At 44.3% G+C, this 26,912-nt stretch overlaps 1 protein-coding gene and 1 long non-coding RNA gene across 11 annotated transcripts in view; one reads left to right on the top strand and one right to left on the bottom strand.

The window, feature by feature from the left end:
* Positions 1-26,912, top strand: part of BCAS3 (BCAS3 microtubule associated cell migration factor) — a 593,281-nt gene that overhangs the window by 542,734 nt on the left and 23,635 nt on the right. For 5 of the 10 annotated variants that reach the window (XM_075904717.1, XM_075904715.1, XM_075904718.1 and 2 more), the window contains 2 exons: positions 8,069-8,236; positions 18,403-18,468. In XM_075904717.1, the coding sequence (XP_075760832.1) occupies positions 8,069-8,236; positions 18,403-18,468 (234 nt within the window). Of the gene's footprint in view, positions 1-8,068; positions 8,284-8,328; positions 12,439-18,402; positions 18,469-26,912 lie in introns of those variants that run through there. The other 5 variants (XM_075904719.1, XM_075904720.1, XM_014581355.3 and 2 more) reach the window with 4 other exon arrangements.
* LOC142819247 (uncharacterized) overlaps positions 17,283-26,912 on the bottom strand; it is a 64,501-nt gene continuing 54,871 nt past the window's right edge. The window contains exon 3 of the long non-coding RNA XR_012897062.1: positions 17,283-21,742. This is a non-coding gene — a long non-coding RNA (uncharacterized LOC142819247). The remainder of the gene's footprint in view (positions 21,743-26,912) is intronic.

Raw genomic sequence — 26,912 nt, 5'->3', positions numbered from 1 at the left:
AAGGTAGCAGTGCACTGATGCAAAGCACTTCCTCTCCCTCAGGGACGGTCTTCAATAACACTTCCAGACTTTGCCATCTCCAGTAGAGTCAAACTCATGTCTCTTTCATGGGAGGGAAGCATCTTTTCTTGATTAAAATTGGTGGGTCATTTCCTTTCCTATTTACTCTGTTATTTTTTCTCATGTGTGTGTTGCAATATGCAAGGTGAGGCTCAGAACTGTCAAACCGTTTAATGGAACCGTTACTATATTTTTGGATCACGTATTATTTTTGATTTACTGCTCCTCAGAAGACAGGAAATGGAGCTACTTGATTTCATATTTTAACCAAAGCCATCCTAGGAGTTTAATGAAAAAAAAATTCCCCTGGCTTTCGAGTTAAAGGGCCATGGTGAAAGATATAGCTTAGCAATTTTGACTTAGAAAAATAACATACTCGAGACATTCAAATATTTTTAAACATTTTCTTAAGCACCAGGTGTGTTTTTCAGAGAAGAAAATAAGCTGGCCTGATTTTCTTAGTTGTTGCTAACTGTGAAAATAAAGATGGTTTCCAAGGATTTGGAATTCTTTTCTGTTAAAAGCCTGGAACAATTATAATATTAAAGAAAAAACAATGCAGTATGAGCAAGATGATTTAGTTTGAATAATAAGAAAAACTCAGGTTGTTAATAGTTGGAGAGAAAAGACAGAGTGTCTAGTTCTGATTTCACTTGCACTAGCATAAATAAGGAGTAAGTACTGTATAAGCTCCGCATCAGTAGAGTTACACAAAGGTAAAAACTAATATATCCCTCCTGCCCCGGGGCTGACCTGTTTTGGCCGTCCCGACCCGACCAGGGGGAGGTGGGACTAGAACCCATGACCCTGTCCCACGAGCGCCTGATGCCCTAGGCCACGCGAGAACCTGCCCCACCACCTTACTGTCAAGGTGCCCCTTATCCCTCCTGCCCCGGGGCTAGAAAATTAAGCCTGCAGAAGAAAATTATCTTCATAGGTACCTAAGAACAGAAGAACAGCCATACTGGGTCAGACCAAAAGTCCATCTAGCCCAGTATCCTGTCACTTCCAGGTGCCCCAGAGGGAATTAACAGAGCTGGGAATCATCAAGTGATTCACCCCTTGTCACCCATTCCCAGCTTCTGACAAACAGAGGCCTAGGGCACCATTTCTGCCCTTCCTGGCTACTGGCTGTTGATGGATCTAACCACCATGAATGTATCTAGTTCTTTTTTGAACCCTGTTAAAGTCCTGGCCTTCACAACATCCTCTGGCAAGGAGTTCCACAGGTTTGTTTTAAACCTGCTGCTGTTCATTTCATTTGATGACCCCTAGTTCTTGTGTTATGAGGGGTAAATAGCACTTCCTTATCTACTTTCTCCACACGAGTCATGATTTTATACACCTCTATCATATCCCTCCTTAGCTGTCTCTTTTCCAAGCTAAAAAGTCCCCATCTTATTAATCTTTCCTCATATGGCAACCATTCCATACCTCTAATAATTTTTGTTGTCCTTTTCTGAACTATTTCCAGTGCGGGATATCTTTTTTTGAGATGAGGCGACTACATCTGCATGCAGTATTCAAAATGTGGGTGCACCATGGAGTTATATACAGGCAGTAAACTATTCTTTGTCTCATTCTCTATTGCTTTTTAAATGATTCCTAACATTCTCTTTGCTTTTTTGACTGCTGCTGCATATTGAATGAAAGTTCCCAGAGAACTTCAGCTACCTATGTGTTAAGGGGTCATCGGCTGGGCTAATTGGTTGATCCTGTTGTTGACATGCTTTTCCCCCTTTCTCCCTCTGATGTAGAGGCAGCAGCACAGGATGGCAGGGGGTTCCCTGGGAGTGGGGCCGGTGCGCACTGGCTGCCAGGCCTGCCCCTGGTTACACAACTATTCGATTACACTATATCTAACATCCCTACTATACACTGGAATCAGTCAGAGTTGCATGTGCCTCACTGGGGGCAGAATTCCTACATAGTGTTTTTGGACATTGCCAAGATAAATTTACTAGAATTGCCAAACAAAGCATTCTTATTGACGATGGACCCAAGGTGAAATGGTGGAGAATATTGATATTCAAATGTAGCTATTTAGCTGCAACATTTACCTACCTTCTTTTTTTGATGCTACTGAGAATCACTCTTGGAAACAGTTTTTTTTATAAAGTTCCATCAGATTTGTAAAATAGCAATAATAGTCTGTAAATAAAGTATCATTTTTATAACTTGCTTTTCTTTGTTTAATAAAGCTACGGATGTATGGAAGGGGTTTGGTATGAACTCAATTTCAGTATACGAAGAGAGAGGTGAACTTGCTGTTTGTGTCAAAGGTATCTGGCCACAAGGTGAAATTCTGACTCCATTGACCGGGATGGGAGTTTTGCCATTTACAGATTGAACCTCTTTAGTCCGGCACCCTCTTTAGTTCAAACCAGAGAATCTGCCGCACCATGTCTAGCAGCATGACCAACACTTCCACTGCTTACGGGACTTTTAGAAAACATGTAGAGGTTAGTTAGAGCTAAATAACAGCACAGAACACTGAGAGCCAGGACTGGTGGCTGTAAACAAACTTTATGGGACCGTGGGAAATTTAGCCACACCCATGATAAGTGGACATCCGGTTAACTAAAATCATGCTGGACCATGGATGTTGCCAGACCAGAGAGTGCCGGACTAGAGAGGTTCAGTCTGTGCTTCGGAGAGACCACCCCTAATCTTTTGTGGGCAAAATTTTGCTTCTCTCTTGGACTGTTCCTAACTTAACCTCTCCATCTAGACGGATGCTCGTTCACCAACAGAGAAAGTAGATTAATACAGCAGCAAAGCTGGATTTCACACATCATGGTCTTATTTTTGTGGCTGTCAATAAGATTTCAACAGTTTGTCAATGAACACACCCTTCAGAGTCTGCTCTCTGTCAAACGTTTTGTAATCCATTTAACTGGCACCAGGCTTTCCCGAACCTTATCAGTATCGCCAAACTTCTGGCTTTATTATGTGGATTTTGAGTGCAGAATAATGTTTTAAGATTTACTCTGACGCCACAGCCTGCCCAATGATGAGAAATGTGATGAGCTAGCTACTCAAAACCTGGAACTTCTGATACAAATATTGGAATGAGAACACTGATGCAAACAGTAAAATGTAAAAATAAAACAATTTCATAAATAGTAAGGGTGGTGCCAATTTATATAGAATACCGTGGGCTCTGTTGACACACTAATAATGGTGTGCAAAAGGCAAAAAACCCTTTGGAAATAGCCAGCCCTTCAGCGATTCCATACACTTTACAAAGCTCTTGTCCAAAGTGTAAAAATATTCCGGTCTTAAATCTGCAGTTGGAGAATTATTTCCCTCTGATAAGATTATTGGCTACTGATCCAATGGCAAGGAATCTAAAAGGATGTCACAAGGAGGAGGGAGAAAAATTGTTCTCCTTGGCCTCTGAGGATAAGGCAAGAAGCAATGGGCTTAAACTGCAGCAGGGGAGTCTTAGGTTGAACATTAGGAAAAACTTTCTAACTATTAGGGTTTGTAAACGCTGGAATAAATTGCCTAGGGAGGTTATGGAATCTCCATATCTGGAGATATTTAAGAGCAGACTAGATAGACATCTATCGGGGATAGAATCATAGAATTATAGGACTGGAAGGGACCTCGAGAGGTCATCGAGTCCAGCCCCCCGCCCTCAAGGCAGGACCAAGCTCCGTCTACACCATCCCTGACAGATATCTATCTAACCTGTTCTTAAATATCTCCAGAGAGGGAGATTCCACCACCTCCCTTGGCAATTTATTCCAATATTTGACCACCCTGACAGTTAGGAATTTTTTCCTAATGTCCAATCTAAACCTCCCTTGCTGCACTTTAAGCCCATTACTCCTTGTCCTGTCCTCAGAAACCAAGAGGAACAAATTTTCTCCTTCCTCCTTGTGACACTCTTTTAGATATTTGAAAACCGCTATCATGCCCCCCCTTAATCTTCTTTTTTCCAAACTAAACAAGCCCAGTTCATGAAGCCTGGCTTCATAGGTCATGTTCTCTAGACCTTTAATCATTCTTGTAGCTCTTCTCTGTACCCTTTCCAATTTCTCCACATCTTTCTTGAAATGTGGCGCCCAGAACTGGACACAGTACTCCAGCTGAGGCCTAACTAGTGCAGAGTAGAGCAGCAGAATGACTGCACGAGTTTTGCTTACAACACACCTGTTGATACAACCTAGAATCTTATTTGCTTTTTTTGCAACAGGATGGTCTAGAAGGAGCTTGGTCCTGCCGTGAGGGCAGGGGACTAGACTCAATGACCTCTCAAGGTCCCTTCCAGTTTTAGTGTTCTATGATTCTATGCTTCTATGAATGTGTGAAGATATATGGCAACTAATCTTAATCTTCCTAAGGAAATTGAGGAGCAACTTTTTAGCGGGAAGGCAGGCAAAACTGGTAATTTTGTTTTAAGAGTACAAAATATTCTGGGTGGTTGGGGGTTAGGTTCCATTTTATTTGTTCCGCCGTGGGTCAGGGAGAGTCATTTGTATAAATGGTAGCAGTTATGCCCATCTTGACTCCACCTTCCATTATGGCACCTAGACAATACAGGGATTGGCGCTATGTTAATATAAATGGATGGATGAAGATGGATGGATGGATTATTTTTTGGTATGAGATTATGAATATCTGAGACTCTCACACACTCTGTAGTCCTGTTTGCCCTTTGCAGTATATTTGTGCATTGCTCTGGTGTGCAACCAGTTTAATAAATCAGTGTCATATATACTAAAGTAAAAAAATACATTGGTGGAGTCTAATACACCAGGGAGAGATTATCTCCCAGCAGAAACATAAGAACAGCCGTACTGGGTCAGACCAAAGGTCCATCTAGCCCAGTAGCCTGTCTGCCGACAGTGGCCAGCACCAGGTACCCCGGAGGGGGTGGACGAAGACAATGATCAAACGATTTGTCTCTTGCCATCCTTCTCCAGCCTCTGACAAACAGAGGCCAGGGACACCATTTCTATCCCCTGGCTAATAGCCTTTTATGGACCTAACCTCCATGAAATTATCTAGCTTCTCTTTAAACTCTGTTATAGTCCTAGCCTTCACCGCCTCCTCTGGCAAGGAGCCAGAAAGCCCCTTTGAACCCCCACTCGGGGCTATTCAAAGGCAGACTGATAATTGAGTTTGGGCCTAGAGCTGTGGTAGGTGAATCGTACCCTGACATGAAATTTATTACCAGACATGGGCACGTAATGTGGAAAAGGAGTGAAAAAGGGAGGAAAAGATAACAGGGGAGCGTCACAAGCCTTCCAGTTTACTTTACAAGAAAGCGTTGGATGCAGTTAATCCCTGTAACCTGCATTTACATTAACACTTGCACCTCACACGTTGGCAGCTAAGAACTTTTGGCAGCTCTCGGGCCCGGATTGTGGAGGAAATGCTACACTTGTCTCCTTTGCTCTCATCCAAGCATCTCTGGAACGAGCGAGGAGCGCTCTGTGAAGTTTCTGCGTGTGCGTGTGTGCAGTCGTCTGGGCATTGCAAAACCATTTGCTTTATTATTCATGTGTCAGTGTAGAGGGGCAGAAATTGTTTCGCTTCTTGCTTTGAGAATAAGAGCTGACACTAATAAAGCAAAGATCTCTCATTATCATTCTCTAGCTCACTGGGGAAAGCCTGTGGGAGTTGCTGAAAGTCACCCCAGTACCATATTATTTTTGCATTCAGTAATAAAAGTCCCATAATGATTATCCAGGTATTTACATGGCCCTAACAAAAGTTATTTAAGTCAGTGGGGGAGTGACAGAGTTGGAGCAGAGTGAGAGTCTCAAGATCTGGCCGCATGAAGCAACATAAAAATATTCTGAAAAGAGAAGTGTTCTGTTTTTTGTTGTTTTTTTTAAGCCAAATCTTGCTATATCGTATACAGTTAGGGAAGCTGGCAGCAGAAAAGTGAGGCACAGACCTGACTTCTCCCGCCTCACTGCAGTTTCTCCAAAGAGCCTTTATTGGCTTTAAAAAACAAACTAAATGCCTGGAGCAGCCCAATAACTCCAAAGGCCCATTAAAAAGCTGAACTCTTCGGTCGTCCTTCCTATAGATTGAACCTGGGATTCATCCAAAGTTCAAGTGCATGTGTCACGCCAGAGCCGTGCTCCCCTTCTGGCGAGGTCCCTCAGCCTGTTGACGGTTTTCTAGTGCCAGGAATCTACTCCATGGCCAGACCCCGGGATAAATCAAAGTTGTATGCGCTGATGAAATTCAGGAGCCAGAAGTCACCACTGTAACCCATATAAATCCCTGCATGCCATCCTCTGTGCTTTGGTCTGTGCTATTAGAGTTCAAAATTATCTGCCCCTCTTTGCTGATGTATGGATTAACTGGCTCCCCGAGTGTTTACTAACGGTTATCACCCAGTACTTTGGACGTTATCAGAGGAAGGGACGCCTGCCGCGGGGCTTGGTCTCTCACCCTTTCTATTACCACCTGTCATTGGCCGAGAGTGTGCCATGAAGCTGCACAGTCACAGTGTACAAGTGTAGATAGTTTCTGACGGCTGATCAAAGGGGAAAACCAAAGGCCTGATAACAAGGACGTGTTTCATGTACTTTTAACTTTGAGAAACACTGGCATTTGCATTTTTTTTTCTCCTCCACGGGCTGGCAGAAACCAGGCACAATAAATGTTGCATGTTCAGTTTCCTAATAGTTGAGTCAATGGTATGTGCTCGAAGCAACTAAGCATAACTGTAATCTCGTTCCAAGTGGGAATGATTTAAAGTAAGCCCGCACAGAAGACTTGCTGTATAATAAAGGAGAATCGGTTTAATTTGTACTTTGAAGTGATCTTGGAGTCAGACTCTAATCTTTGCATTCCCCAGAACATCGTGTACTATTTTGAATTAGGAAACAACTGCAAGTTAAGGAATTAGTTTAACTATCTTTTCTGGAGACTGTAACGTTGCACTCTGTCACATCGGCCAGCAACTCCAGTATTGCCTCCCGGATGAAAGGGGCGCTGCGTAGATCTGTTTGGCTTACAGTGTCATTTTTGTAGGCGCACACTCGCACAGGAACTCAGATCAGCCAAAATGCTTTTTGCGTTCCCCTAGAAACCTTTTTTTAAAAATAGAATTCGCATTGCACTCCACCCTCAGGAGCTGTGATCAAAGCCCACATCTCACAACATTGTGCTGGCGCACGAGAAAATGAAATGGACAAGGAATTGTGACTGTTTAGCAAAAGAGGAAATGACCAGTCTATTTGCATTGCCCAAGATAAGAGGAATGCAAAAAGTTCAACAAATACAAAGTAAAAAAAAATCATTTTTAATTGTCTAGCATGTTATTGGTGACCTAGACTCAAATTTTAAAAAAAAATGCTCATTTAGGGTATGTCTACACAGCAAAGTTATTTCGAGATACCGGAAGTATCCTGAAATAGCTTCCCCCGTATCTTTTGACCGTGTCCGCTATTTCGAAATATAGCGGATATGCTATTTCGCCTTCCCTGTAAACTTCATTCTACGCGGAGTAAGGGATGGCTCGAAATAGCGCTTTATTTCAGAATTTGGCACTGTGTAGACAGCGCCAAATGACAAAATAAGCTATTTTGAAATAGACTCGAAATAAGCTACATAATTTGCATAGCGTAAATTGCGTATCTTATTTTGCATTTCGGGTGCTGTGTAGATGCACCCTTAAACTGCCTTTATATCAGTGTAATTACATTCGGTTTTTTGCAATTACTGCTGTTTTACCCTAGTGTGAGAACAGAACCAGGTCCGGGATTTTTACCATGACAGTATTGCTTTTAAATGATTGAAGAAGGATATTAGTTGAGCCTGTAACTACCCATTCCTGTAATGCTGTGTTTAGTTTAACATCACCATTTTAATTACTGTGCCAAAATGTGGCATTCAGACACATTGTGAACTCAGAATCCAAACAGTTCTTCCTTTTGTGTGAATTAGTACAATGTTAGTATGTTATGGGCATGGAGGTAAATGAATTCTGGTGTCTACGCTTTTCACCAAGCATTTTCCATTTGTTTGTTTAAAGGTAACTTTGATCGGAGCGTGACTCTGCTAGAAGTCTGTGGGAGCTGGCCTGAAAGCTTTGGACTCCGTCACATGTCTTCCATTGAACACACTGAAGAGGGTCTTCGGGAACGGCTGGCCGATGCAATGTCCGAGTCACCCGGCAGGGACATAGTGGGATCAGGAACAGGTACAAAGAAGAAGTGTGATCAGAGATCACATACACCTCACCCAATGGTGATTTTTTTTAACTCGTTAACATTTTGCTTCCCTTTTTCTCAGCACCCCCCACACCTGACACCTCTGAGATTACGTGGCTTGGGAGAGAGTTTTCCCCCAACCCTAGGAGCAGCCTTTAATAGGAAGAAAATATTGGCAGATGACAGAAGTCCAGAATCTTGCAATCCCCAAAACGACTCTAAAGGAAATAGTCACATTTTAGATTTTTTTTTTTTTTTTTGGTACTGCTCTGGTGATGTGGACTCAAAGAGTTGAGCCCCGCGAACATCAGATGCTTCCTGCAAACGGCAGCTCATGCAGACAATGATCAAAACAACATTCAAATTACGTTCTGTCTATGTAATTATCTCTTCGCCATAAAGCCACTCTAAAGTGCTGGTTCTGTAATCCAAATTAATCCATCTTCATCACTATCCATTATATTGATAAATTATAGAGTGTATTTACATAAATGGAATGGCACTTCAGAGATTACGCTGCTCACAGCGGCTGTAGGGACGGGAATTGCTCAGAAATGCCGGTGCTCAGAGTAATTGTGGGTTTTATTTCTCTTGTTAATTCGGAATTGTTTTACAAATACCCACTAGTAAAAGGACGTAGCTGTCTATGATCTGTGCGCTGTTTGTGTTGTGACCAGCCGCTCATATCGGTGGTAGCTTCTAATACCAGATCATTTGTCACCGTGGCCTCGTTTTGGCGAGGTGCCTGGGAAGAAAAAAAGAACGAGCTCTAGCAGAAACATCTGAACATGCCATATTGACATTATGTAAGGCATTGTCGGTTTGAAACTGTCTTTTCTCTTTCTGCTTTGTCCCCTATGTATTCCTGAGGGTTTCCCATTCCACTATCCTCGTTTTAATCCCTAAACAGGACTCCTATCTGTGCTGGCCTTTAATTTGCTGCAGAGTCACTGCTGAGGGACACAAGATACTCCAACCTCATCACCAGCCTGCCAGTTCCCACTGTCTGGGAATGGGAATGTCTAGACATGTCACTTCAAATAAATATAAAATGGCTGTTTGCTTGGTCCAGAAGCAACCTTTACATCCCGCACTGGTAAACTTTGAGCCCCTTGGTCTGTGTCCATTGCTTATGAATGAAGATGGAATTAAGTGATGGTTGAAGACTGACAGTTCATAGAAAGTGGGTGAGCTAAACACCAGGTCTAGGTTCCAATTCCAGCTCTTGTACTTAGTCCTGTTGCTGCCTGAGGCAAGTTGTCTAATATCTCTTTGGCTAAGGCCACATCTCCACTTGCTGGAGGAGTGACACTCTGGTGATCGATCCACTAGGTTTCAATTTAGCAGGTCTAGTGAAGACCCGCTGAATCAAATGCTGAGGGTGCTCCCTCCTCCATCAGTGCCGGTACTCCTAACTGTTGTGAGGAGTAAGGGAATTTGACAGAAGCATTTCCCCTGTTGACCTCCCGCTGTGGAGCCGCCCCAAAAATCAATGCAAGGTACGTTGATGCCAGCTACTCAATTCACATAGCTGGAATTGTGTCTCTTGCATCGATTTTCTCCGCCAGTGTTGACCTGGCCTCAATTCCTTCCTCTGTAAGATAAGGGTAATAATACTTCACAGGCTTGCTGTGGAGCTGAATCCTCTAACATTTGCCAAGTGCTGTAAAAATGGAAAACACTCTGCAAGCACTTTATTTATTTTGGGACGTATCGATACCAGCTACAGTGCGCTTTGGAAGGGCATTCTCCTGATAAAGCAATGGGCCGACGTCTTCCCAGCCTGAGCAATTTACAACCTTCTCAAAGGGGAGTGAATGTTGTAGCATGATACCAGCTGTGACAGCTAAAGCAATCGGGAGAGGCTGGGTTAAGTGCGTAGTGACACAGCACTTAGTGGGAGCTGGCTCTTTTCCTTCAGCGAAAGCTTACACAGATCTTAGGTGCCCTTACAAATCTTGGTCTTGGCCCTTCTGCATGGCTGCTTTGCACCACACTGCCTATGTGATGTGGCCCAAAAGTTGCTTTAAGCAGCCTGAGGAAGATCCGTCCCAGTTTAAGGAGGAGCTGTTAGGGGTGATCAGCTCTTCCGCCGCTCAATCTTCCTGCTGCCACAGAGCAGGGAAAAGGAGAGCTGTCCAGAGAAAATGGGGGAACCCTTGCACTCTGCCCATCCTCCGCCCACCGCTTAAGTCCTTGCCTTGATTCATTTTGGGGGGGGGGGGGTTGGAAAAGAAAATGAAAATGTCCAGGCTTTGTTTAAATCATTGCTGTGAGGTGGGGCTGGGGAGGAGGGGTTCAGTGTGCAGGCTGCCCCAGGGACAGAGGACCGCAGCAGCTTGGGGACAGGTGAGACGCGCCTCTCCTTGGCCGCTACAGCTCCAGCAGGCACAGCCGGGAAGATAAGTCCAAGTTCATCTGCCCCCCTGCGCTCTGCAGCCAGAGTGAGGAATGCAGCCAACTGTGCACTTTCCCCTCACGCCCTGACAAAGGGGAACAGCCAGCAAAGTTCCTGTAAAAATCACCCTCCCTAAAGAGTGCCTGGGAAGTGGGGGGCTCGGGGCTGGGGCAGTCCTGGATTGAGGGGGCATGCCATCAGCAAACTCCTTTCATCTATCTGCCTGATGATTCTGTCTCTCTTCTGTATGGTTTTGTGAGAACCAATCCCATTCCAGGCACATCCCATTTTCCCAGCAGAACCAAACTCTCACCTTTAAGTTATAAGAGGAAGCTGTATACCGAATTTGGTGGTTCTAGCTCTTACTGTTTAGGAGTTCTTGAACAGACAGACAGACAGACAGACAAACTCTCTCAAATATGTAGTAGATAGCCTACAAGCTCTGGCAGGACCAAGGGAGTCAAGAAGAGGTATGCCTCAAGCCACTTTTCTACACACCTCCTTGCCCTGCATTTTTTCTGGCTCAGGCCAAGTATACGCTAAAGGGGGAAGTCGAATCAAGATACACAACTCCAGCTATGTGAATTACATAGCTGGAGCAGACGTATCTTAAATCGCCGTCCACACAGCGAGAGGTTGAATTTCCCCATCTTCTCCACAGACGGACACTCCAGTTGGCTTCCCTTATTCCTCACTGGAGCAGGAGTACCGACTGCCAACGGGGGCACCCTTTGAATTTGATTTAGTGGGTCTTTACTAGACCAGCTAAATCGAACGCTGGAAGATCAATCGCAGCAGCGTAGATCTTCTCCAAAGTGAAGACATGGCCTCAGTCATATTCCAGGATCTAGCCTATTAGCATTAATAGGAGCTGCAAGAGCTCTGGATCCAGTACCTGGAAAGAGTTTTTAGAAAAAGCCATCTAGTATTAGAAAACCTCTATTCTGGAAACAGGATTGCTTTGTTGTTACAGGTAATTCCCTCAAAGAAGTTAGAATTTCCCCTTCAGAAACTGATGTCTGTTCTTCAAATATTTGTAAGTGCACCCAGAGACTCTGGTGGCTGCAGATTATAAATCAAAAAATAAGAAAGAAACATAGTACTGTGTTTTCCTTTCTGTTTCACAAGTGCAATCCCATTCACTGCAACAGGCACCTGTTTCATTGGGGGTGGGGGTTAAACAACAAGAATGTAGAAAATTTATAAAAGTGGAAACAAAGATGAACAATTTTCAGAGGAAAGCAATCGCTGAAGTAAAAGTCTAACCAAAAAACCCTACATGCTCTCTTCTTTTTCCCCCATGCACAAACATCTTTCATATAGTAAAAAGTCTCAGAGGAATAGCCATGTTAGTCTGTAACTTTAAACACAACAAGCAGTCCTATAGCACCTTAGAGATTAACGAATATACTAAGTAAAACCCACTTCATCAGATGAGGTGGAGTGGACATTGCAGAATCCAGGGTATATACAACAGCAAAAGAAATGACCAATAATCTTTCTACAGTGTAAAATGTGTGCCACACAAAAAACACAGGGTAGTAGATAGCAACACTGGCATTACCTCAACTGTGAGTTGCACGCATATTAGCTGTCTGCCCTGTTGTTGTGGTTGTTTGCTGTTATGCTCCCTACCCTTTTGTACTTATCCTAAGGCTCTGTCTAGTCAGTGCCACATTTTCTTCTTAAGACCTGGGATTGTTGGCTCAAATCCTGACAAGGGTTGGCTTTAATACAGGAGATAAAATGGATTCTGAAGGCCTGTGCACCCCCACCCCCACCCTAGATGAACACCAGAATTCAGTCTGTTCCTTCTATAAGATCCACATTACCTGAGGGCCATATAAGTAGCCTGTCATGCTCTCTTGAGAAGTGGAAGATTCACTTGCCCAGGGAATCAACCACCATCAGTAACATGGGGTAGTTTTTCTCAGACTGACTGGCAACCAGCCATTTGCCAAACAGCTGCATATCACAGTCAAGTGTTAGCAGCTATATACTGGTTAGGAAGTAGGGGGGAAAAAAGATAAATTGATGGCATATCACCCCAGATCAAACAGAGAAGTGTCCTTGTTGGCTCCTAGTAAGCAGGATTATTTTAACCCCTTCCAAAAAGCTAGCCACATCTTGACAGTCTTCGGCTGACTTAGCCATTTGTCTTTTTTATAAAAACACACAAACTTTTATCATGGCCCTTACTTCTTAGAAGTCCTGTCTGCCCAGTCAGACGGATGAAATTCTAGCAAAGACATGTGTGTTGAGAAACATCATACATTTGCTTTTTCCCCCTCCCCCTTAGTTTTTATATTACTACTGACTCCAAATATAGCACTGTGTTGGACCCAAAACGACGTAATTTATAATCCCCATCTCTAATTATCCTAAAAATGGCTGATTTTGATTTAAATTGATACCTGGCTTTAATCCTTGCTTATGCTTCTTGAATATTTTGCAGATACAACATTTAAAAGCATTTTAAAGACCTTTACTAAAACACAAAATTGTATGTGAACGGCAGCCTACACGCATACACACGCCAGGCGCAGAATTGGAACACCGGCTCTGTGTTTTGTGCGCAGAACTGCTGGATGGACAGAAGAATGGCAATGGCAATGGAATGGATGGGCAGACATTAGCAAGTGTTCAGTTATCTCTGACTTTAAAATAGATTCTTTTAATGCCTTAACAGTCAGGACATAGTCGGCATATGGAGTGGTATAATAATCAGGATTGATGCCTATAATAGTACAGATGAAACACATGCTCATAATCTGAGGGTCCATTTTTGCAGTAGATAGGAGCTAATTTAAGTCTTTGTTTCTTACATATTCTACTACTTGGAAGAGCTGCTATAGCAATGTTATTGTGTCAGTAGTCCTAATAACACATCAGTCAGCACGTATACTAGTTATATGGCTTAACAAATAGCTCTAGTCACACTGCAAGTTGACTTGATTGGGAAACAAACTTTTGTCCTTGTTATCCAATTATCCAGACAACCCGTGTCTCTCTTGAGTGGAGTCTGCTGTTCATAAGATGTCAACCCCAATACACATTTAATTCCAAAAGAGCCATAAGCATGCTAAGCTGCAGAACCCTCGCCCCCCCCCCCCCCAAAAAAGATGTAAATTTGGGTCCCGTGCTAGTTAAACTCCTCTCAGGAAACAGTGGTGGTTGATTACCATTTTTGCTGAAAAAGGTTTCTTTTCAGTCCGTCACCATGTTTATATCTCAGATACAGCCACTGGGATCTTTCCATGTGGAATTTTTTTTAAGATCATTGCTAATATTTTGCATTTCTGAAACTCTGCATTCCATAGGGAAATCTCTTCTCAAATTTGACATAAGAATTCCACTGTAGGTAATCCCCACCCACCCACCCCAAAAAACTTACAAATTCATTAATTTATGCTGGCTTTTCAAATGCACATTTCTTAAGCTTCCAGATCTTTGTGATTGTCTCTTGACTCAAAACAGGAATTTCGTCCACGTGAGGCCTGCAATGTGGTTAAAAAGAAGTGCCCTGAAGTATACCCAGTGAATAGTATTTCTACTGTGCATTATCAAACTTCTGTGCTGTATTCAAGCTCGGTACACTAAGTTCCAGAGGGGTAAATTACATCCCCTCCCTTCTGTGACCATAGTGTGCCTGAGAAGTAAAGAACCCAGGGCAATTTTATTCTGGATAACACCACTTGACAAGCATGCCCCATGCATACATTGGAATCCAGTTCTATAGGTAGAGCCCTGTACAGATACAAAATTTGTATCTGGATCCGCATCTGTATCTGCAAAAGTGAGCCGCAGATATCAACACTGATATCCACAGATGCGGACACCCGCGGATATAAAGCAGATAGCCATACATTTGCAGGGATCTATATACAAAATTTGCATCCACATCCGTATCCACAAAAATGAGCTGCCGATATCCACACCCACGTCCACAGATGCGGATCTCCGTGGATGTAAAGTGAATGAATTTGAAGGGCTCCATCTAGAGGGGCTCTGTCCATTAAGGGATGTGAGGAACATGGTGAGGCTCTACTGGCCATGGTTGGCTCTGCTGCAGCTTTTGTTTGAGGTTTGAGCTGGGGGGGAGGTTTAACCCACAGGCTGAGTTGCCTCTGCCCCATTGACCTGAGTGTGCCTTTGCAGCATCAGAATAATTCTCAGCAACTTTGCAGGCTTACTATTCTTTATATAAAATGCATAGACCATTCAGGGATAGATACTTTCAACAGATTTAATTTATTACAGAGTCCAGGAGGGCGAATCTTGTCTGCAAAGAATAAGTCACAAATCACCTGTGAACTGTGTGTGCATGCACAAGCACCTTTCACATTGTTTTGGGGTATTTTCTTAGCATAGGATAAGGAAGGGAATCTGTCTTCAGTCTGCTTTATGTTGAGTGACTTGATGCAGGTGCTTCTGGTGCCCCTGTCCAATGCAGGACTATGAGAATATTGGAAATTCCTAAGTGTAGAATCTTCATATTAGTGCTGTTCTGCTAAATCTTCCCAGTTACTGTGTGTGTCACACCATCTGTGCTATACTGCCCCGGGTATATCTACTTTATTTTCTAAATAATAACAAAATGCACATTCTTTGGCAATCTTGGAATCCTTCTGTTGCTATAGATTTGAAAGATTCTCCTTTGTAAGGATGTGTGCTTTCTTACTGATTATACAACGCAAAGCCTTGCGTTAGGTCAGTTTGCATCCTGAATCGTACAACAAATAACTATCAGTTTCTCTAAAGTAATTTCGATCATGTGTCAGGACAGAGTATAGATGGGGTCAAGCTAAAATCCAGTATTCAGATGCTGCAGAAATGTTCCCAAAATGTGCACCTCTAGCTATGAATGTTGCCCCCAGCAATAAAACTAACAAGATTTGTACAGCGCAGTAAGAACAGGAGATTTATCATATTAGAACTCCTTGCAAACATGCAAAATCTGTTAACTCTCAGCTTTGGAAGTTTAGGAACAAAAAAGGTCAGAAAGTCAAAGTTCCCCCAAGATGTGGTTAAAGCACAGCAGTTTCCTAGGCAATAGGACATCGGAGCATGATGTGGCCAGCTTCACATCAGGCAGTCTCTGACTGCCTTCACCCAACAGATCAGGTACCTGTTTTGCAATTGGGTGAACTGAAAGCGGCTGTTCGTTGTGAGATTAAACAAAACTTGAAGCTACGATCTTCAGGATTGGTAGGAGAAAAAACACCATATTTTCATCTGTAGTCCATATTAAGAATCTATCTTGGAGTCTTGCTGACTTTAAGGAACAGGCTCATACTTTGAGGAATGAAATTCATTTGCTGGAAGGTCCTAGTCTGAAATGAATCTGATGAGTGGAATGTAGGTAGATAGAGCTAATAGGACATACTTATCAGAGATAGGCCTACATTGGATCTAAAACCTGGATGTGAACCTGTGAACTTTAGAAAAGTTCAGAATCTGAACTTGCATGTAGAACCAACTGTTGCATCTGGTTACCATACTTTTACCCTGAGCTGAACCAAAATCCCAGACCTAAACACCTTTGAGTTTGGGGAGGGCAAGTTGTTAAATTCTTATGTGAAGTTTGTGGTTTGTGCCTATCTCTGACATTCAGGACAAGAAATACAGGACACAGTGAGGGCATGAATTGCCTTCAGCAAGACGTTCATCTGCCCAAAATGGAGGAGTGATTGAATCTCATTCCTCTTGAGCCCAGCCACTGTTGAATTCTACCAGTGCTCAACAACTTCTTTATAGAAAATGTGGGTAAATTCCCAAGCTATGCGTGTGGAGACTCCGAGATGTTTTGTCCAAGGAACAGAGTTAGCCACACAGTGATTGTCAGAGCTTGACTTGTGCATAGTTAAGAGGGAGAAGGTCCCTTCCTTCCCTCTTTCCTTTTCTTCTTCCTTTATTTTTAAAACTGAGATTTTTGTTCCTTCTCTTCCCTCTCAATCTTTGCACAGCTCCCACCTTGAACTGGGTAGTAGACAATGCATTTTAGGCAACTGGACATATGCATAGATTCAATGCGAAGGTCGCTTGTGCCGCAAACACATAGACGTATAACATGACATTTCTGCTAAAAGTGGCTGTTGACTATTTGGGGCATTCATCCTAGACTCTGAAACCAAATTCTCCCTTTGGAGAACTCCAAGAGCTCCAAACAATTTCTACATCACCAGGTTTACCTGAATGAAGTCTCAATATTTTTTCAATATTGAGGAGTCTTTCAGAGATACATTTTTCAAGGCACTGCATAGGAGACAAACACATCTACAGTCATAATTTCATGAACAGATTCTCATTCAATTCTCTCTCACACAGGCTGTGTCTAGACTGAATCCCTTTTCCGTAAAAGGGATGCAAATTAGACACATCGCAATTGCAAATGAAGCGGGGATTTAAATCCCCCCGCTTCATTTGCATAAACATGGCTGCTGCTTTTTTCTGGCTCGGAGCTTTGCTGGAAAAAAGCGCCAGTCTAGACGGGGATCTTTCGGAAAATAAAGCCTTTTCCGAAAGATCCCTTATTCCTTATTTTCTGAGCCAGAAAAAAGCGACAACCATGTTTATGCAAATGAAGCGGGGGGGATTTAAATCCCCACTTCATTTGCAATTGCGATGTGTCTAATTTGCATCCCTTGTACGGAAAAGGGATGCAGTCTAGACACAGCCATCATGTACAGCAATGTAAGTTCTTCCAGGTACATGATGAGCACTGTTCAGAGAAATAAAGGTGTATCTGCCATCAGTAGTGGCAGCCACCACACATCAGTTCCTCAGCCAGTGAAAACTGGTATTTCTTCACCCAAATCAATGAAGCTACACGGGTTTACATTGACAGAGTGTTTGGTACCACATGCCACATTTCCTGCAGGTGACACTAAAAATGTAGCCACGACATGTGGTGTTTAGTGTAGTCTGACCACTTTTAAATTCCACCCTGATCTGAGGGTCATTTCACTTTCTACAATTGCTTCCATAATTTATAATTGCCTTCCCTGGACTTTTCTTCTGTGTAGTGTGTGTATTTGTATCTCCATTCTAGCGCACAATATCTCTGCTTTCAAGAGCTTTGTTGTATGCTGTGTATGTATGCCTATCTTAGCTGGGAAACTATATACATCCTGTAAAATACATTAGATGCCCTAAAATTGGGTTTCCATTCTCTTTGTCCCTATACAACTTCAGGTTGCAGACAAGTGTGCTTTCTGTGTGACTATCCATACACTTTCCTTTGACAGAACAACTCTACACACTACAGGGCTAACAAATGCATTTTTAACTTTATGATTACCAAACCCTTGGAATTTTGGCTATTGGCCACCTTTAAACCTGTACTGGGAATGGGGGCCACAAAGCCCTCTTGCCTTACACTGCCAAATCAGCCATTTCCCCTTTAAAACTTCTGTTACCAGCACAGAGCTTGAAAAAGAGTGTTGATATTTTTCAATGAAGTTTTTTTTGGGGGGGGGGGGCGGAGCCGTACATTATTTAGAATGGAGGCGGTGTTGCTGATACGAAAAATATTTTCAGTGTTAATTTAGGTTCGTTGCCATTTGTAGAAGCCGCTGCAAGTTTCATGATGTGTCTAAAAGAGGGGAACAAAATAAGAGCCAAATCTGACTTTCTAACATTTGATAACAAGTTAGTCGATTGCATTTATTTATGATCAAATGTTGTTTGGGGGGGAAAATCCTTCTTATTTTTTATGCTTTAAAAACAAATTAAAGAACTATTTTATTTTTGATACAGACACAGCCGTTGAAGTAGGCGTAAAAAACATCTCCCCAGAGAGGCACATGGCTTTGAAATGTTTTGGTATGTAACATAACTGCATTGTTATCAGGTCTTTAACGTTTGCAACAGAGAATATTGCTTGTTGTTTTAAACGCAAAACCTCTGCTGGATTTGTAAAGATTTTCAGAAATGTCCAGTCGTCACACATACTGGCAACAAAGGGTAAAAAAAAAATTTAAATGTTTTAAATCTTTTGACAGACAACATGGGTTGATCTCTCGTCTTAACCAAACAAGAGTTTCTTTGATTTTTTTTAAGTCAAATTTAGGATTCTGCTGTTCAGAGCAGGGAGGTCACAAGGCCCTAAATGCATTTAGCATTGACTGCCCTCTCTTGTAGCGCGTCTATTAGTCAGTAATTTGATTTGTACCTATTCATTTGCAGTCCCTGCAGGAGCTCTGAGCTGGCCCCACGTATAATTGGTGCTGTCTCTATTTTTACATCATTAGATTAGCCCCGACTCCTGGCCACTTGTTGTCTGCGCTTGTCTGTCCATTTATACAACCTAATGTAACACAAAATTCATTACTGATCACATTACTTTCAACTCTGAAGCCAGCCTTGTGATAAACATTCTGTTAACCCCTTTCTTGCCAGCGGGCCTGGCTTAAAGGACAGATGCGCTTTCTCGGTGCAGGAAAATCAATAGAATAATAAAACAAAGTGGAATCACATTTCGAGATTTGTCATTCCTCGTGGAGAAAGAAATGGAAAAAATGTATGAGGTGATTAAACTATTACCGGATCCATGCATCACCCGCTAGCATATGTGAAATGAGCTTGGAGGCATTTTTTCTGTCCTAATATGAAGTGGCACAGTGTAGGGCCAGTGCTTAATTTGAAACTTAATTTCTTACTCATTGTTCTCCAAGTGTTTTAGGTCTTCTGTGCAGACTGTAATCAAGTTATGAGATTATTGGAACTGGACATTTCCTTCCATTGCTCTGTCTCAAAGCAGTTAGCAGGAAAACAATTGACTTTCTCCTTAGAGATTTCTTCTTGTTGTTCGAATGATTAAGTAGATGAATTCTCTTACCGCAATCCACTGGTGCGCCATATGGAATTCTGAACAATGCCTCTTCTCAGTGGGGCTTTGTTCATATTTGTATGTCCTATGCGCTACTCTCCTTTTAAAGCAATAGCGTTTTGGATCGCTGGGGCTTTTCCCCTTTATTGCAGTGGGAATAGGAGCAAGCCATTGGAGGGGTTCGTGTGGGCCTCATCCTTCAAGGAGCTGGGCATCTTTTTTCTTCTATGCTTCCCCAGATGGCATTTGCTGCTTAATGAAATATATATTGGTACCCTCAAAAATCATCGGTTTTAACAAGAGTAAGTCATTTTTTGATTGCACTGCATGGTTGGGAGCAGGGTCAGTTTGGTTTTTTCACATTTATTCCTTTATTAAATCTTCCTATTGAAAGACAAGGACGATGCTCCAGAGCAGGGCTGAGCAAGATGTGGCCCAGGGACCGGATCCAGCCTGCCTAACACTTTCACCCGGCCCATGGATGTCATCTGGCCATTTTCTATTTATCACCTGCTGCCCGTGCCACCGAATTTCCCGGTGGTGACTCAGGCAGCAGGATCCTATTTCAATGGCTCCTGGCTACTGCACTACCCAGGCAGAGGCCGGTGCCACAAGCCCTTGAAATAGCTGCAGCAACCCCAGAGGGCTGCCAGGCAGCGTGGTAGCGACGGGGCCGTGAGCCCTTTGCTGGATTTTGAATTCAAAGCCTCCAACCTCAGACAACTCTGGGGGAGGCTAGTCTCAGCCCCGCCCCTTCCCCCCAAGGCTCCTCCCCTGCCAAGGTGGACCACCCCAGGAGACTGTACCTCCCTTCCATGCCACAGAGCACAGCTCCAGTCTTAAGAGAAGGATGAGCAATAGCAGCCGCGTCCCCTGGCTAAAGCCCTTGTGTAGTGTGGGAGTGTGTTCCTGGCTGCCATTGCAGTTATAGTCTGGCTGGTAGGAGAGGAAGGAAAGTCCAGCTAGGTGCCCACTTGGGACAAGTCATTTAGTCCCTCTGCTCATGTCTATACTACAGTTAAACACCATTGGCTGGCTCATGTCAGCTGACTCAGGCTCTCAGGTCTTGGGCTGTGGGGCCATTAAATGGCAGTGTAGGCTTTTGGGCCTAAGCTGGATCCCAAGCTCTGGAACCCACGTACATACCCCCTCTCAGGCTCCAGAGCCATGGCTCTTGCCCAAAGTCTACACCAAAATTAAACAGCCCCTTAGCCTGAGTCCCACGAGCCCCATTCAGCTGACATGGGCCAGCCACCGTTTTTAATTGCAGGGCAGACATACCCTCTCTGCCTCAATGTGCCATCTGTAAAATGGGTATATAGGCCTGCTCTTCTTCACAGGGTGTTATGGGGACAAATGTATTAAAGATTGTGAGGGGTGAAGAGAATAGCCTGTAAGTATTTTAGGTTGATAGATGGATGCTAAAATAGTGGTTGCAGAATGGAGGGGGGGTAGAGGCTGGTCAGATTCCAGGTTGGTGATGGGAGAGGATTTCATCTTCAGCCCCTCTCTGCCCACCTTCCCTCCATGTCTGTCTATCTGAGGCCATGTCTCCACTTATCTAAGGAGCAATGCCCTGGCAATCAATCCTCCAGGGCTCAATGTAGCAGGCCTAGTAAAGAACCGCTAAATTGATCGCTGAGGGCACCACTGTCAGAACTGGTCCTCCTGTCGCGAGGAGTTAGGGAAGTGAACGGGAGCCTTCATGTTTTATACTGTTGCCTGTCGCCACTGTCTCTGAGCTCCTTCCCTTACTGTAGATTCCCGGCACGCCTCTTACTGGTGCCTTGAAAAATCTGTCCCTTGGCTTAATTTGAAACAATGCGCTAGCAGTAACTAAATCCCAGTTCTGGCTTCTGTGTAGCATCCAGCCTCTGGTCATTAATGTACTGCTCTCTGTATTGTGAAAGGAAAAGCCCCAAAGTTATTGAAAAGCCCTCATAAAGTATGCATTGTGCTCATTAGGGGAAAACAGGAGGAGGAAACAGAATGGGAACCATGTAAGCAAGGCATTGTTAAGCAAGAGACCAGTTAAATGAACACTCCTTGTTAGAAAGCTACAATAAAGTACGAGTCACAATAAACAACAAAATATACATTAATGCGGCAGAATCCTTGTCAATAAATAGGAGGTCAAAGACCAAACCAGTTAAAATGCATCAGTATGGGCCAGCCCTTTGGTCCTGTGGTTTTCGTTTCATGCAGCCGCCGGGGCCTGTGTTCCGCTGCTACGTCCGGTCGCTTGCTCCTCAGACCTCCCGCCACCAGCTGCCGAGACAAAAGAAATCTCACGTATTTAGGAACAGCATCAGTGGGCAGTTCTGAAACACCATCTCCGTCTCCTAAACCCACAGGGGGCAGCAGCAGTGTATGGCAGGGAGAGAAATCACAAGACGTTCACGGAAAACCCCACTTTCCTTTCCTAAGCGCACCAACCTTTTTTCTGTTATGGTTTCATATACTCAGCTGCCTGGCTTTTAATTGGGTGATGGTTGGACGCCAGTCATTTCCCTAATATGCTTCTCAGAAGATCAATACTCACCTGAAGGTTCTGAAAATCTGGTCCTATCAGCCAAGCTTTGCATTTCACCAGAGTGTCTAAGGAACATCAGGGTCCCATTCTGACGACCCATATTTTTTCACCCCACTCCACACTGGCTGTCATTAGGCATCTAAAAATGAGTAGTCCTGTGGCATGTTAGGCCCTGTCTGCTCTAGGAGATTATTTTGAATTTACTAAATTCGATTTCTGGGCACCCGATTTTACAGATTCGAAGTTCCGTGTCCTCACTACGGGGAAGAATCAAATGTAGTCCAAGAAAGACTCTGCTAATGTGGATGTACTACTTTGGACTCGGTGCCCCAGGAGGACCTATGGGAGGCCTCTGGAGGCCAATTAGTTTGAATTAGGGGCACCAGACCGTCCACACTAAGATTATTTCAAGTTTGGCAATAGTGTTATTCCTCATGAAAAGCAGGACTACAGAGTTCGAATTCTGCAGCCCCTTAATCTGGAATAACGGGCTTGCTAGTGTGGACTCATCGCTTACAAATTTGACGTTGGGGGGCTAATTTTGTACTAAGATCCTAGTGTAGATCAAGCCTTAGAAACTAACAAATATATCTAGTATCATGAGCCTTCGTGGGCAAAGCCACGTCCTCAGATGAGCAGAGTTAGTTTTGTTAGTCTCTACGGCAGCGCTACTAAACACGCCGCCTATGGGCTGCATGCGGCCTGCAGCCTGTTTGTTTGCGGCCAGGGTGTGGTTTGGGTTTACGCGGGGCTCAATACGTGGCCGCAGGTGGAGATCCTTTGAACATGGCCTCCACTGGGAACATGCTCCACAATGGCGAGGCGTCTCCTAGGCAGGGTGAGCACTGAAAGACACAAGCGCATGAGCTGGCTGGAACAGCCAGATACAAGGTTCGGCCTTTCTAGCCCTGAGGGAGGAGTTGTTGGGTGTGCTGGGGCATTGTGTGAAAGAAGCTATTTGCATATATTTGCATGTATATGCAACCACACTTAAGTTGCAGCCCTTGGCATGTGCTCTGAGTATCATTGTGGCCCCCGGGGCTTCCAAAGTTGAGTAGCCCTGGTCTAAGGTGCCACAGGACCTTAGTAAATTCCTGGTAAATAGGCCAATGGAGGGATGATAGGAGTTACTCTAGAGAACTTTTCCTGGGTGTCTCGCTGGTGAGTCTTGCCCACATGCTCAGGGTTTAGCTGATCGCCATATTTGGGGTCGGGAAGGAATTTTCCTCCAGGGTAGATTGGCAGAGGCCCTGGAGGTTTTTCGCCTTCCTCTGTAGCATGGGGCACGGATCACTGCTGGAGGAGTCTCTGCATCTTAGGGTCTTTAAACCATTTGAGGACTTCAATATCTGAGATATAGGTGAGAGGATTATTGCAGGAGTGGGTGGGTGAGATTCTGTGGCCTGCATGGTGCAGGGGGTCAGACTAGATGATCATAATGGTCCCTTCTGACCTTAAAGTCTATGAGGACTACTCATTGTTTTCAAAGTTACAGACTAACACAGCCACCCCTCTGAGACTGTCAGACATCTAAGACTTTGTAGGGCCGAGAGGAGAGTGGCAAGGGAAGCAAGGAAGGATCCACAGCCAAATGAGGACAGAGACAATGGGGGTGGGAGACGAGAGGAAAAATGATTTACCTTAACAGAAGGCCTTATTGGAGATAAGAGGGAGAGGGATAGCTCAGTGGTTTGAGCATTGGCCTGTGAAACCTGGGGTTGTGAGCTCAATCCTGAGTTCAATCTTTGCAGAGGCCATTTGGGGTAAAAATTTGTCAGGGATGGTACTTGGTCCTGCTGTGAAGATAGGGGACTGGACTTGATGACCTTCCAGTTCTAGGAGATAGGCAATCTCCATAAATTTATTTAGATAAGCTGATTCCGCCCTGGCCTATCACTTTGGAATGCTTGGAATTGTCTTTGCAAGAGTCCACACTTCCTTCTGTAACCAGCAGGAGGTGATGTCCGTAAGTCAGATCCTGGCCAGGGCTAAGTACCCGTCTCTTCTCTGGAAGTCAGAGTGTTGCAGTCGTGGTATGAAAACATTATCCTTCTCTCCATGCCTACGCTCAGCCGTGTAAATAAAACAATAGACTTTTCGTCGTTAACATTTATGGGAAAATGTTAATATTAAACCGTAAGTGAAAAGCCGCATCTTATTGAATTCTTCTGTGGTGTTATTGCGAGTCTAATTACATTTTGCATTTAAATAAAAACCAGATGACTTTCAGGACACTCAGGCGAGCCTTCTGTAAGTGAGAATTTATCTTGTGATCTAGGTAAACAATGTCTCATCATTTCACAGTTATTATAAATAATGGGGTTTGAAGCACTTTGCCGGGAGTTCATATTGGCTCCATGCGGGTTGCACTAAGAGGGAGAGAATTCAGTGACATCTTGCAGGCATCCGGTCAGAAGAGATTATATAGCCCAAGCTCTCGCCTCGTGCTGCAGCATTTTTCATCCTGCTCTGTGTATAGTTGCTAAATATTCTATGTTGCTGCCCCTGGACAAGAATAATATGGAGATATATCTGTCTCATAGAGAGCTGGAAGGCACCTTGAGAGGTCATTGAGTCCAGTCCCCTGCCCTCATGGCAGGACTAAGTACCATCCCTGACAGATTTGCCCCAGATCCCTAAATGCCCCCCTCAAGGATTGAGCTCATAACCCCAGGATCAGCAGGCTGATGCTCAAATCACTGAGATATCCCTGTCCCTGAAAAGAGATACATTTTGTGCTCACACTGCTTCGAAGATGGAAAAATCTGGCAAGCCAAAGTGACACTCAGCAAAAATGGACTTTGGTTAGGTCTATAGTGTAATTTCCTACAGGTGATTTGAGAGGGAACCTTCAAAAGAATCTGTAAAAGTTTGCTAAGTCGGAGAACTTCAATTGTTTTGCCGGGGCACAGAGAGAAAACAGGTTTGTTTTTAAAAATGATGTTGACCTGTTTTGCTAGTAGCTCCTTAATGATACAAAGAGTAAATTAAAGGGAGATTAAAACCTTTGAAAAAAAATAAAATCTAAATGACTTCCCCTTCCCAATTTTTTCTCATTTTCCCCATTTTTACACTCCATCTTGAGCATTGAAAATAGACCCGTCTGGCTTTCCTTTTGCTAGTGTTTTGCTTTATGGTTCCCATTTATTAGCAAAATTTTGATTCACCAACATAAAAGTTACCGGCAAAGTTCCCTGTGAGCAGGGGCCGCGCAGGCGCTCAAGACACTCACACGGGAGGAAAAGAGGGCTGCCCCACTCCCAACCTTGCCTCCAGCCTGAACTATGGCAGGGCAGCCCATTCCTGCCCCCCAGCCATGGCCCATTCTCAGACTGTCCCCCACTGAGGACTGTTCACGGACACTACCCCACCCCCTCTGTGTCACAACAGCCTGTGGGCCTGCGGCAACCCAGACCTACCACCTCTCTGCTGCCTGGCCCCAAGCCCCCCTTTACACCTCTACACCTCATCCTCTGCCCAGTCACACTCCCCCAGAGCCTTCCCCCTCCCCCCGCCAGAGCCCTGTGTCCTAGCCTTGAGCCCCTCATCCCTGGCCCCACCCCAGAGCCAAAACCGTCACACACCTGCACCCCAATCCTCTGCCCCAAGCCTGAGCCTCCTCTCACACTCAAGAGCCCTTCACCCATCCCTGCCACATGAATTTTGTTGTGTGGACATAACATGTCTTACATCACCTCCGGGTCTCACATCCCCTCCACACTGGTGCACATAACAAAATTCCTTCCACTTCAGGGCTGGAAAATTAGAGGGAACCCTGGTTATCAGTGGTTCTTTTTCCTCATGAATTACCAAATTTTCACTTCATGATGTTGCTTTTCAGAGTGTGTATCCTACTAGAGAGGAAATTGGATTTCCCCTGCTGATAGAACTAGGTAGGACAGTGGGTGGACAGTTTAAAACAGTCCCTCACAGCTGTTAGACAAGGCGAGCAGGGGTGAAATTATGCCCCTTTGCAGTCAATAGGAGGTTTGGCATTAATCTCTGTGGAGCCAGGGGCGCTGGGCAAGCTTAGGTGTATACAGAGCCGGCCCAAGCTACGGACTGACCACGCTACTGCCTGGGTGCCCCATTGTAGGGAGCGCCATGTGAGGCAGCCGCGCTCCCGGGGCTTACGAATGGCTTGGGCCGGCCCTAGGTGTATATCCTTCATCTCTAACAATATTAATCCTACCTGGTACCTTTTTTTATCAGTGCTGCTTTATAGGCTGACAAGCACGGGGAATAATACAGCTGTTTCAGTTCTGGAAACCTTCGAGAAGGCCCCCTCAGCAAGTGCATTCATAGTTCAGTGTGTGGGATTTCCCAAAACCTCATAATCAGAGGCATATGATTTCCAGCAAATGTAGTAGCCGTGTGAATCTAACACGACATCTTGAATTGGCCAGACTGGGTATTTTAGACCATCGGCACAAACTCCATTGATGCTGTTGGCACAGGCTGCATTTGGAAACACACGCTTCTTGGAAATGTCCCTTTCCACTAGGACGTTGTGTGTCGTGTTTGGCTTCCAAAGCACGTTCGCCCCTCTCCCTGCGGCACTACAGTCATTAATGGATTGTTGGCATCTCCATTGTTCAATAAGCGTTTTCGAGATCGGCCTAATTGTTAAACTTAGATTCGCATGTTGAAGATAATAGTGTGGTTTCGAAAGGGCCACTGGGTCAGGACACAGCCATTCCTGTCAGCAGCTTGTGTGGGAAAATGACAGGCAGGAGCAGGCCCGGCTGAAGAGTGTGCGGGGCCCAAGGCAGCATGCTGAGCTGCATGCTGGGCCTGGTGGGTGGGCCCAGAAGCTGGGAAGCATGGGGCCCTGAATGCGTGGGGCTGCGGGACTCAAGGCGACCATCTCGCTCGCCTTGCCCAAAGGCCAGGCCTTGGCAGGAC

The sequence above is a fragment of the Pelodiscus sinensis genome, chromosome 21 (assembly GCF_049634645.1).
Source record: "Pelodiscus sinensis isolate JC-2024 chromosome 21, ASM4963464v1, whole genome shotgun sequence".
Lineage (NCBI taxonomy): Eukaryota > Metazoa > Chordata > Testudines > Trionychidae > Pelodiscus > Pelodiscus sinensis.
The sequence above is the reverse complement of the archived record's forward strand: the minus strand, read 5'-3'. Positions and strand labels throughout refer to the sequence as shown.